At 45.4% G+C, this 12,802-nt stretch overlaps 1 protein-coding gene and 4 non-coding genes across 5 annotated transcripts; 4 read left to right on the forward strand and 1 right to left on the reverse strand.

Moving 5' to 3' along the window:
• The first annotated feature begins 863 nt into the window (after nt 1-863).
• Nucleotides 864-935, forward strand: trnam-cau (transfer RNA methionine (anticodon CAU)). The gene has a single exon. It is a non-coding gene; the product is annotated as a tRNA-Met (tRNA).
• A 1,327-nt stretch (nt 936-2,262) lies between these two features.
• Nucleotides 2,263-2,334, forward strand: trnad-guc (transfer RNA aspartic acid (anticodon GUC)). Its single transcript has one exon. It is a non-coding gene; the product is annotated as a tRNA-Asp (tRNA).
• Nucleotides 2,335-7,415: 5,081 nt separating this feature from the next.
• Nucleotides 7,416-7,497, reverse strand: trnal-uag (transfer RNA leucine (anticodon UAG)). Its single transcript has one exon. It is a non-coding gene; the product is annotated as a tRNA-Leu (tRNA).
• Nucleotides 7,498-7,635: 138 nt separating this feature from the next.
• On the forward strand, nt 7,636-7,707 carry trnad-guc (transfer RNA aspartic acid (anticodon GUC)). The gene has a single exon. It is a non-coding gene; the product is annotated as a tRNA-Asp (tRNA).
• Nucleotides 7,708-9,678: 1,971 nt separating this feature from the next.
• On the forward strand, nt 9,679-12,193 carry LOC133544060 (uncharacterized protein K02A2.6-like). Its single transcript, XM_061889089.1, has 3 exons — nt 9,679-9,736; nt 9,834-9,938; nt 10,179-12,193. Exons 1-3 carry the CDS (start codon nt 9,679-9,681, stop codon nt 12,191-12,193), a joined length of 2,178 nt encoding a protein of 725 aa, XP_061745073.1.
• Nucleotides 12,194-12,802: the final 609 nt, after the last annotated feature.

The raw sequence follows: 12,802 nt of genomic DNA on the forward strand, positions 1-12,802 counted from the left end.
GTCTTACTGCTTTAGTCAGGAAAGATACAAGTGCGTTACAGGAATAGAAAAGACAGTGGTGGGATTTGAACCCCCGACTCCTGGGAGACTAGAGTCTAAGTCCAGCACCTTAGAGCACTTGGCCACACTACCATCATACATACTGTTTAGAGAATCAATTTATCGGCATTATGTGAAGGCAAACGTATGACATGGCACCGCTGTGGTTGTGGCGTGGCAGGGATACGCCTGGATCGTTGGTTGTTATTTAGAAAACGCAGGACAGCTTAGTCCTAGTTAGTATAGTGGACATTATCTCCGCCTGTCACGTGAAGACCAGGGTTCGATTCCCTGACGGGGAGATTGTTTTGGTTCCTCTTGTTTTCATCAGTTAACATATTGTTCAACTTTGAGCAGTGACCACAGTATTCCTCTCTGAGAATTGTGATGCGTGGACCTGGAGATACTGCACAGTCCTACAGATATGGTAGTACTGTACTTCTGTTTGAGCATTCCTCGAAATAAGGATGCATAACAAGTCTTCAAAAAGGAATAATTTTGTATTAGAGTCAGTGACTCAAATTCAGTATTGTGGATTAAGTTGAAACCAAGAATGTATGTAAAAGATTAGAAGGCTTTTGAACGTATTTTTGCTGACAAATTTGTCGGCATTTAGTCTTTTTAAGTCCACAGTGTCGGTACCTCTACTGTTGGAAGTCCAGTTCTGTGGAAGAAACAAACGCCTCTACTTTGGGGTGCCTTAGTAGTAATTGAGAAAGACAAATCCTTTTTGTCTCATGAAACAAACAAGTTTCTCACCAGGAAAACATAAGCGATGGTATTTCAATCCACCCCTTCATAAAGCTAGGACTTCAAATACAGTTAGCAGAGTGGCGCAGCGGGAGCGTGCTGGGCTCATAACCCAGAGGTCGATAGATCAAAACTATCCTCTGCTATCCTTCGTGTTTTATGTGAAAGATTTCCGCTCGGTTCCACTTACACTCTTTGGTTTCATGACATGATAAGAACACCTATTGTTCAGGCTTCCACGCTGAAGAACAGTTGAACAAATTCCCGGTTACCTTTTTTGAAAATGTCAATGTTAATGATTTGAATCCAATGAGCATAAACATAAGAATTGTGGACATAAAGCACAATTTGACTGCTCCCAGACTGGTTAGAAAGTGCTTCCCTGACCGGGAAGGAATCGTACCCGGGCCGCAGCGATGAGAGCGCTGAGCCCTAGCCACTAGACCACCAGGGAGCTGACAATCAACCTAGACACTTTCTTTCTGGCTGCTTTTTTGACGGATGCACGAAGCACCCATACCATGTCAGTTTTAAAAAAGTCTGAAATGTGGTTTGCAAAGGTCATTGGTTGGAGACTTTGAGCGAGAACTTTTGTGTCTTAGGGAACTGCTGCAGGAATATGGACGTGGAAAAAGTATACAACTCTAACAAGAGCGAACAGAGGTTCTTTTCTCATGTCCTCTATTGACTCCTTGGTGTAGGGTGAGGTTATAGTTTCCACACGTCGCCCGAAAGGCTATTTTCCTCTGCAAGTCGCTCTGTGCCGACCAGCGATACATGTTATCGCTGTGGTGTGATCCGAATACAGGAAAAAATACGACTGACTTGATTGTCTAAGGTAAGGGCGCAGATTTTCAAACGACAGGTTGACAAAAACATACATGTCGACCTTTTAGCCATACCAAGTCAATGAAACAAAACTTTCCTTTGCTTTATTGAATAATTGATCCTTCATCCTTAAAACTGTGTGGGAAAAGTGAGACCAAAAGCCTTTGTAATCTGCATACGTACAAAATGACATAGGTTGATAGAACACGGCATATTTACACTGTCACTCATTTTGTGTCATATTTGGACTGCTGCACACATCCTCAACCCTGCCCAGGTTGTGTTCTTTTTGATCACATTCCTAGCGTAAAGAACTCCAAAACTAATGTTTTGGCCGGATTTCCACAAGTTTTCCAAAGCATTCCAAATGAGGACCAAGCTTGCTGCTTTAGTCAGGAAAGATACAAGTGCGTTACAGGAATAAAAATGGCAGTGGTGGGATTTGAACGCCTGCTGAGAGACTGGAGCCTAAGTCCAGCACCTTAGACCACTCGGCCACACTACCGTCATATATATATCGTTTAGGGAATCAATTTCTCGGCATTATGAGACGGCAAACGCATGACATGGCACTGCTGTGGTTGTGGCGTGGCAGGGATACGCCTGGATCGTTGGTTGTTCTTTGGAAAACGTAGGTCAGAGCAGTCCTCGTTAGTATAGTGGACAGTATCTCCGCCTGTCACGTGGAAGACCAGGGTTCGATTCCCTGACGGGGAGATTGTTTTGGTTCCTCTTATTTTCATTAGTTAACATATTGTTCAACCTTGAGCAGTGACCACAGTATTCCTCTCTGAAAATTGTGATGCGTGGACCTGGAGATACTGCACAGTCCTACACATATGGTAGTACTTTACTACCGTTTGAGCATTCCTCGAAATCAGGATGCATAACAAGTCTTCAAAAAGGAAACATTGTGTATTAGAGTCAGTGACTCAAATTCAGTATTGCGGATTAAGTTGAAACCAAGAATGTATGTAAAAGATAAGAAGGCATTTGAACGTATTTTTGCTGACAAATTTGTCAGCATTTAATCTCTTTAAGTCCACATTGTCGGTACCTCTACTGTTGGAAGTCCAGTTCTGTGGAAGAAACAAACGCCTCTACTTTGGGGTGCCTTAGTAGTAATTGACAAGCACAAATCCTTTTTGTCTCAGGAAACAAACAAGTTTCTCACCAGGAAAACATAGGCGATGGTATTTCAATCCACCCCTTCATAAAGCTAGGACTGCAAATAGAGTTAGCAGAGTGGCGCAGCGGGAGCGTGCTGGGCCCATAACCCAGAGGTCGATAGATCGAAACTATCCTCTGCTATCTTGCGTGTTTTATGTAAAAGATTTCCGCTCGGTTCCACTTACACTCTTTGGTTTCACGACATGGTTTGCGTACCAGGCAGGCGTTGGTGTGGAGGATGCTATCCTTTACCTGCTGCATCGAGCCCACTCACACCTGGATAAGGGAAATGGCACTGTGAGGATCCTGTTCCTGGACTTCTCGAGTGCCTTTAACACCATCCAGCCCCGCCTCCTTCAGGACAAGCTCTACAAAATGCGAGCGGACCCCTGCCTGGTTGCCTGGATTTCGAACTACCTCACCGACAGGCCACAGTACGTCAGACTGAAGGACATCACGTCTGACACTGTGATCAGCAGCACCGGAGCACCGCAGGGAACGGTGATGCCCCTCTTCTCTTCACCCTGTACACCGCTGACTTCTGCTACAACTCAGAGCTGTGTCACATCCAGAAGTACGCGGATGACACAGGCATTGTCGGGTGCATCAGGGATGGCAGAGAGGAGGACTTTCTGAATCTGGTGAGGGACTTTGTTGTCTGGTGCCACACGAACCTCTTGCAGCTCAATCCATCAAAGACCAAGGAGCTGGTCATTGACTTTGGGAGGTCGAGTCCACGGTCACAACCTATTGTGATCGAGGGAGTTGAGGTACAGACCGTGGATTAATTCAAGTACCTCGGGGTTTGGGTGGACAATAAGCTGGACTGGACTGTTAACACGGACCACCAGTACATGAAAGGACAGAGCAGGCTGTACTTTCTCAGGAGACTGCACTCCTTCAACATCTGCAAAAAAACTCCTGTGGATGTACTACCAGTCGGTGGTTGCCAGTGCTCTGTTCTACATGGTAGTGTGCTGGGGGGGCAGTACATCTAAGAAGGAGAGCTCCAGACTTGAGAAACTGATCAGGCGGGCCGGTTCTACAATCGGAATGAAACTGGACTCACTGGTGACGGTGGCAGAGAAGAGGACTGTTGAAAAGCTAGTGAGCATCCTGGATGATGCCAGTCACCCTCTGCATAGCGTTATCATTAGCCAGAGGAGCCTTTTCAGTGCTAGACTGCTTCATCCCAAGTGCAGGACTAATAGACTCAAAAACTCCTTTTCCCCACACGCAGTTAGACTGTACAACTCCTCGCTGGGGCAGGGGGCGGGGGGTACAAGGATGACAGGGGATGCAAAACAATAACAGTGCAATACATTTTCATAACACGGTCACTACTGCCTACTTTGTCTTGTTATATTCTTATTTTACTGTTATATTTGTATTCCCATTGTTGCTTTTTAGTTTTTATTCTTATTGTAATATTTCTCTATTTTGTTTCCATTTAAACCCCCATTATTTACTTTTTACTTTTATTTAAATTGATCTCAACTCTGTACACTGCTGCTGGAATTTTAATTTTCCTGAAGGAACTCTCCTGAAGGAATCAATAAAGTATTATCTATCTATCTATGATAAGAACACCCATTGTTCAGACTTCCACGCTGAAGAACAGTTGAACAAATTTCCCGTTACCTTTTTTGAAAATGTCTATGTTAATGACTTGCAACCAATGAGCATAAACATGAGAATTGTGGACATAAATTACAAATTGACTGCTCCAAGATTGATTAGACAGTGCTTCCCTGACCGGGAACCGAACCAGGTCGCGGTGGTGAGAGCGCCGAATCCAAGCCACTAGACATCCAGGGACCTGACAACCTACCTGGACACTTGCCTGCTGGCTGCTTTTTTGACAGATGCACAAAGCACCTATACCATGTCAGTTTTACAAAGTCTGAAATTTGGTTTGCAAAGGTCATTGGTTGAAGTCTTTGAGCGAGAACTTTTGTGTCTTAGGGAACTGCTGCAGGAATGTGGACATGGAAAAAGTATACAACTCTAACAAGAGCGAACAGAGGTTATTTTTTCATGTCCTCTATTGACTCCTAGGTGTAGTCCGCGTTGAGGGTGAGGTTGGAGTTTCCACACAATGTCACCAAAAAGGCTACTTCCCTCTGCAAGTCGCTCCGTGCCGACCAGCGATACATGCTATCACTGTGGTGTGATCTGAATACAGGAAAAAATACAACTGGCCTGAGTGTCTAAGGTAGGGGTGCAGATCTTCAAACGACAGGTTGACAAAAACATACATGTCCACCTTTTAGCCATACCAAGTCAATGAAACAAAACTTTCCTTTGCTTTATTGAATGATTGAACCTTCATCCTTAAAACTGTGTGGGAAAAGTCAGACCAAAAGCCTTTGTAATCTGCATACGTACAAAATGACATAGGTTGATAGAACACAGCTTATTTACACTGTCACTCATTTTGTGTTGTATTCGGACTGCTGCACACATCCTCACCCCTGCCCTGGTTATGTTCTTTTTGATCACATTCCTAGCGTAAAGAACTCCAAAACTAATGTTTTGGCCTGATTTCCACAAGTTTTCCAAAGCATCCCAAATGAGGACCAAGCTTGGTCTTACTGCTTTAGTCAGGAAAGATACAAGTGCGTTACAGGAATAGAAAAGGCAGTGGTGGAATTTGAACCCCCGACTTCTGGGAGCCTGGAGCCTAAGTCCAGCACCTTAGACCACTCGGCCACACTACCGTCATACATACTGTTTAGAGAATCAATTTATCGGTTTATGAGAAGGCAAACGTATGACATGGCACCGCTGTGGGTGTGGCGTGGCAGTGATATGCTTGGACCGTTGGTTGTTCTTTAGAAAACGCAGGACAGCGCAGTTCTAGTTAGTATAGTGGACAGTATCTCTGCCTGTCACGTGGAAGACCAGGGTTCGATTCCCTGACGGGGAGATTGTTTTGGTTCCTCTTGTTTTCATCAGTTAACATATTGTTCAACCTTGAGCAGTGACCACAGTATTCCTCTCTGAAAATTGTGATGCGTGGACCTGGAGATACCACACAGTCCTACAGATATGGTAGTACTTTACTACCGTTTGAGCATTCCTCGAAATCAGGATGCATAACAAGTCTTCAAAAAGGAAAAATTGTGTATTAGAGTCAGTGACTCAAATTCAGTATTGCGGATTAAGTTGAAACCAAAAATGTATGTAAAAGATTAGAAGGCATTTGAACGTATTTTTGCTGACAAATTTGTCGGCATTTAATCTTTTTAAGTCCACAGTGTCGTTACCTCTACTGTTGGAAGTCCAGTTCTGTGGAAGAAAAAAAACGCCTCTACTTTGAGGTGCCTTAGTAGTAATTGAGAAAGACAAATCCTTTTTGTCTCAGGAAACAAACACGTTTCTCACCAGGAAAACATAAGCGCTGGTATTTCAATCCACCCCTTCATAAAGCTAGGACTGCAAATAGAGTTAGCAGAGTGGCGCAGCGGGTGCGTGCTGGGCCCATAACCCAGAGGTCGATAGATCGAAACTATCCTCTGCTATCTTGCGTGTTTTATGTGAAATATTTCCGCTCGGTTCCACTTACACTCTTTGGTTTCACGTCATGACAAGAACACCCACATGGTCAGACTTCCACGCTGAAGAACAGTAGAACAAATTCCCGGTTATCGTTTTTGAAAATGTCAATGTTAATGATTTGCATCCAATGAGCATAAACATGAGAATTGTGGACATAAATCACAATCTCACTGCCCCCAGACTGGTTAGACAGTGCTTCCCTGACCGGGAATCCAACCCAGGCCGCAGCGATGAGAGCACTGAATCCTAGCCACTAGACCACCAGGGAGCTGACAATCAACCTAGACACTTTCTTCCTGGCTGCTTTTTTGACGGATGCACGAAGCACCCATACCATGTCAGTTTTACAAAGTCTGAAATGTGGTTTGCAAAGGTCATTGGTTGGAGTCTTTGAGCGAGAACTTTTGTGTCTTAGGGAACGGCTGCAGGAATATGGACGTGGAAAAAGTATAAAACTCTAACAAGGGCGAACAGAGGTTATTTTCTCATGTCCTCTATTGACCCCTTGGTGTAGGGTGAGGTTGGAGTTTCCACACAATGTCACCAAAAAGGCTATATCCCTATGCAAGTCGCTCCGTGTCGACCAGCGATACATGCTATCACTGTTGTGTGATCCGAATCCAGGAAAATATACAACTGACTTGAGTGTCTAAGGTAGGGGCGCAGAACTTCAAACGACAGGTTGACAAAAACATACATGTCCACCTTTTAGTCATACCAAGTCAATGAAACAAAACTTTCCTTTGCTTTATTTAATAATTGATCCTTCATCCTTAAAACTGTGTGGGAAAAGTCAGACCAAAAGCCTTTGTAATCTGCATACGTACAAAATGACAAAGGTTGATAGAACACGGCATATTTACACTCTCACTCATTTTGTGTTGTATTTGGACTGCTGCACACATCCTCAACCCTGCCCAGGTTGTGTTCTTTTTGATCACATTCCTAGCGTAAAGAACTCCAAAACTAATGTTTTGGCCTGAATTCCACAAGTTTTCCAAATGACGACCAAATTTGGTCTTACTGCTTTAGTCAGGAAAGATACAAGTGCGTTACAGGAATAAAAATGGCAGTGGTGGGATTTGAACCCACGCCTCCTGAGAGACTGGAGCCTAAGTCCACCGCCTTAGACCACTCGGCCACACTACCGCCATATATATGGTTTAGAGAATCAATTTCTCGGCATTATGAGACGGCAAACGTATGACATGGCACTGCTGTGGTTGTGGCATGGCAGGGATATGCCTGGATCGTTGGTTGTTCTTTAGAAAACGAAGGACAGCGCAGTCCTCGTTAGTATAGTGGACAGTATCTCCGCCTGTCACGCGGAAGACCAGGGTTCGATTCCCTGACGGGGAGATTGTTTTGGTTCCTCTTATTTTCATCAGTTAACATATTGTTCAACCTTGAGCTGTGACCACAGTATTCCTCTCTGAAGATTGTGATGCGTGGACCTGGAGATACTGCACAGTCCTACAGATATGGTAGTACTTTACTACCGTTTGTTGCATTCCTCGAAATCAGGATGCATAACAAGTCTTCAAAAAGGAAAAATTGTGTATTAGAGTCAGTGACTCAAATTCAGTATTGCGGATTAAGTTGAAACCAAGAATGTAAGTAAAAGATTAGAAGGCATTTGAACGTATTTTTGCTGACAAATTTGTCGGCATTTAATCTTTTTAAGTCCACAGTGTCGGTACCTCTACTGTTGGAAGTCCAGTTCTGTGGAAGAAACAAACGCCTCTACTTTGGGGTGCCTTAGTAGTAATGGACAAGGACCAATCCTTTTTGTCTCAGGAAACAAACAAGTTTCTCACCAGGAAAACATAAGCAATGGTATTTCAATTCACCCCTCCATAAAGCTAGAACTGCAAATAGAGTTAGCAGAGTGGCGCAGCGGGAGCGTGCTGGGCCCATAACCCAGAGGTCGATAGATCGAAACTATCCTCTGCTATCTTGCGTGTTTTATGTGAAAGATTTCCGCTCGGTTCCACTTACACTCTTTGGTTTCACGTCATGATAAGAACACCCATATGGTCTGTTATGTTTTTGGACATCGCAACCTGCCGTAGTTGTAAGCAATGCATGATGAGAATCCGGATGTTATGTCGTTGTATTGAAGTGCGGCTGAAATAAAGACACGCTAAGAAATAGCTCCGTGCCCGTCTACTTAATGGGTCGTAGACAAACTTACAAATAATAGGAACATATATAACAAGTGGCAACGAGGTGGTTTGAGATCCCACGGGCGCGGTATGTTTGGATTGTGTGTGTGTGGTCAAGTTTTATGAGTGGCGGTGATTTACTGAAGAGAAGCTAACGCGGCTAGTTAGCAATTGGCGTGTCACAGCCTGCGTCTGTTGTGAACAGCGCGAAGAGGAAAAAAAAAAGAGAAGAGGAGACGCGTGACATCGCCGGAGGGAGGACCCGTCTGAGGAGGAGGAATTGTCAAGATATTGCTTATAACCAAGAGCCTGAAAGGAAAATGGCAGGAGTTGTTGGTATTATTGGCCCTTTTGATGAGCACGTGGAACAGTGGAGTGCATATGCAGAACGTTTTGACTATTTTGTATTGGCAAATGACATTGCTAATGATAAAGTAGTACCCACAATTTTGTCAGTGATGGGTCCAAAGACATATAATTTGTTGCGTGACCTGCTGCAGCCCACCAAACAGGGGACCAAAACCTATGCAGAAACAGTGGATGTTCTGACCCAACATTTTTCACCCAAACCATTAATCTTCGTTGAAAGGTTTAGATTCCACAGACGAAATCAAGAAGAGGGGGAATCTGTTACCATGTTTGTTGCAGCGCTGAGGAAATTAGCTGAGCATTGTGAATTTGGGCAAGGTTTAAATGATGCATTAAGAGACAGGTTGGTCCTCGGACTGAGAAATGAAGCCGCTCAGAAAAAACTGCTGACCGAAAGTAACCCGACGTTGCAGAAAGTTATTGAAATCAGTTTCGCCATGGAAATGGCCTCAAAGGAGGCTCACCATATGAACGCTACAGGCGGAGTGCATACAGTTCAAACGAATAGACCTAGTGGACAAGGGACATGTTTCCGTTGTGGAAAATCAGGACACCTAGCCATGTCATGCTGGTGTAAGGATATGGACTGTCGCAGTTGTGGAAGAAGAAGCCATATCGAGCGGGCCTGCTTAAAAAAAAAAGAACAATGAGAAAACATCAAAGTCTGCCAACATACATGACTCTGTGGAGAACAGGAGGAAAACACAGGTGCACACTGTGAGACAACGGGAGACTGTCCAGCGATTCTTCGGAAGGAGAACAGGAGATGAGTGTACACACACTGAATATAATGAAGATGGATGAAGATTCAGAGGGTTACTGGGTGGAGCCCATGCTGGAGGGGCACCCAGTGAGTATGCAAATAGACACTGGTTCAAAAGCATCCATCATCTCAGAGGGGGTCTACAAAAAAGTTTTGGGACACCTTACGCTGCGACCGTCTGATACTAGGGTTCAAAACCTATCTAGGGGAACCTGTACCCATGGCAGGAATGACTGATGTCGTGGTCCAGAGTAACAATCAGGTGAGGAAGCTCCCCATCTATATTGTTAAAGGTAATTACCCGGCTATTCTGGGACGTGTGTGGCTAGAGAAAATGAAGCTAAGCTGGCACACTGTAAAAATGGTATCACCAACGGCTACTAGTCTAGCTGCTATTTTGAGGAAACATGATGAGGTTTTCCGGAAGGAGTTGGGCAGTATGAAGGACATTACTGTTAAGCTAAACATTAAACCGAAAACAACACCAAAGTTTATGAAGGCCAGGTCTGTACCATATGCTATTCGATAAAAAGTGGGGGATGAGTTGGACGCCTTAGTTAAAAGCGGTGTTTTGGAACCGGTGACTGTCAGCGAGTGGGCTACGCCCATAGTTCCCGTACCCAAGAAAACGGGAGGAATACGAATCTGTGGAGATTTTAAGGTGACACTGAACCCTGTACTGTCAGCAGAGCAGTATCCTCTTCCCCGCATTGACGATTTGTTTGCCGGGCTGAGTAAGGGGCAAAAGTTTAGCAAAATAGGCCTGAACCAAGCCTACTTACAGATGCACGTTCATGAGGATGCTAAAGACTTGCTCACCATAACTACGCAAAAGGGGCTTTTCAGATATTGTCGACTCCCTTTTGGGATCACATCAGCCCCTGCACTTTTCCAACGTGCCATGGATCAGATCCTACATGGCCTCCCTGGTGTACAGTGCTATTTGGACGATATTCTGTGCACAGGAAGTACGGACCAAGAACATTTGGACAATTTGGATGCTGCTCTTCAAAGGCTGAAAGAGTATGGGCTCAGGGTTCGCAAAGACAAATGCGAATTTTTTCAACTGTCTGTTGAATATTTGGGACATGTAATTGATGCCCGAGGGTTGCATACTGCGCCGTCAAAGGTTAGAGCGATAGTCGATGCCCCGCCGCCAGAGAGTGTTAGTTCATTCTTGGGCTTACTGAATTATTATGGCCGCTTTATACCGAACTTGTCATCCATGCTCAAGCCGCTACATGACCTACTTTGTCAAGGAAAGAAGTGGAATTGGAGTGATGCCTGTCAAGAGGTTTTTCAGAAAACAAAGGAGACATTAGTGACATTAGGGGTTGTGACCCATTTTGATCCATCACTCCCCATTCAGTTGGCCTGCGATGCATCCATGTATGGAGTGGGGGCGGTCATTTCACATTTAATGCCGAACGGGGTAGAGAGGCCTATAGCATTTGCATCACGGACCTTGAACAAAGCAGAGACTAACTATGCTCAGATAGAGCGGGAGGCGTTGAGCATCGTCTATGGGGTTCACAAGTTCCATCAGTACCTGTATGGGAGACAGTTTACACTGCTGACGAATCACCGACCCCTGACGACCATCCTGGGGTCGCACACTGGGTTACCCTCACTTGCCGCGAGTCGCATGCAGCGGTGGGCGTTGCTTCTGTCGGCTCACTCGTATGACATCAACTATCGCAAGGCCGACCTGCACGGCAATGCCGATGCACTGTCCAGGTTGCCTCTTCCTATCACCAGGCCTGAGCCGCGGGCAGCAGAAATATTTTACTTCAGTCAGGTGGATGGTGCGCCAGTTTCTGCTGCTCATGTGAGGAGGGCCTCTCGCACGGACCCTGTCCTGTCTGCGGTGATGGATATGGTGATGGGGGGTAGATCAGGTAGCGATGCCCCCAGTATTCAACCTTATCTCTCCAGGAGAGCAGAACTGTCTGTGCAATCTGGTTGCTTACTGTGGTGGAGGAGGGTTGTTATCCCGCCATCATTGCGTAAATCTGTTCTGCAGCAGCTCCATGCAGGTCACAGTGGAATAGTTCGAATGAAGGAGATAGCAAGGAGTTACTTCTGGTGGCCAGGAGTGGACAGAGAGATAGAGACTACCGCCAAAACCTGTTCCTCATGCCAAGAAGTTAGGAAGGCACCCCAACTAGCTCCTCTACATCCCTGGGAGTTTCCCGAAGAACCATGGCAACGGGTGCACATTAATTTTGCAGGACCTGTAGAGGGTTGTATGCTCCTTGTGTGTGTGGACGCCCACAGTAAGTGGCCGGAAGTGGCCATAATGAAAACCACTACCACTACAAAGACGATTGAGAGGCTGGGGGAGATTTTCAGCCGGTTCGGTTATCCTCTTCAGTTGGTCTCAGATAACGGGCCACAACTGGTGTCACAAGAAATGACTACCTTCCTTGAAGCAAATGGCGTACAACACATTCGATGCGCACCATTTCACCCTGCAACCAACGGTCTGGCTGAAAGGATTGTGCAGACCATGAAGAAAGCTTTGAAGACATCTCAAGAGCAAGGATAATTTCATCAGAGATTGCATAGATTCCTGTTGAGCTATAGCAATACCCCCCATGCCACTACTAAAGTTTCCCCCACTTCTTTCATGTTCAAAAGAAACCTTCGAACAAACTTTGACTTTCTGAAGCCGACAACGGTGAAGGATATTGTTCAGCATCAACAGGAGAAACAGATTCAACAAAGAATGCAGAAGGCTAAAGAAAGAGTCTTCTTTCCGGATGAGCCAGTGTTAGCAAGGAACTACAGTCCTGGCCCCCGATGGGTCCCTGCAACTATAGTCAAGCAATCTGGTCCTGTCTCTTACACCGTCAGTACTGCTGCTGGACTGGTATGGAAAAGACACACCGATCAACTTCTTCAGGCGACAGCATCGGCCCCCAACCAGCCGTCGGTGGATACTCCGTACGTGTTAGAGTTCAGCGCACCCCATCTCCTGCTGCCACCACCCCAAAGATCAATGGAATATACTGGTGAGACTTCTGCTTTTGACTCTTCACTACAAGATCCTGTGATGGATGTTCCTACACGCACGGCTGTTCCTACACGCACGGCTGTTCCAGAGTCACCCAGCGGAGACCGTAAGACTGAACATTCAGTTGAGCCCCGTTATCCG

This window comes from Nerophis ophidion, linkage group LG27, assembly GCF_033978795.1.
Source record: "Nerophis ophidion isolate RoL-2023_Sa linkage group LG27, RoL_Noph_v1.0, whole genome shotgun sequence".
Lineage (NCBI taxonomy): Eukaryota > Metazoa > Chordata > Actinopteri > Syngnathiformes > Syngnathidae > Nerophis > Nerophis ophidion.

What these genes read in the sequence shown, in the direction of transcription:
- LOC133544060 (XM_061889089.1), top strand. Translation starts at nt 9,679, where the DNA reads ATGGATGAAGATTCAGAGGGTTACTGGGTGGAGCCCATGCTGGAGGGG. An exon ending in GCTGGAGGGGCACCCAGTGA is followed by an intron (nt 9,737 to 9,833) that starts GTATGCAAATAG and finishes GTCTGATACTAG; the next exon opens with GGTTCAAAACCTATCTAGGG. An exon ending in CCCCATCTATATTGTTAAAG is followed by an intron (nt 9,939 to 10,178) that starts GTAATTACCCGG and finishes TTCGATAAAAAG; the next exon opens with TGGGGGATGAGTTGGACGCC.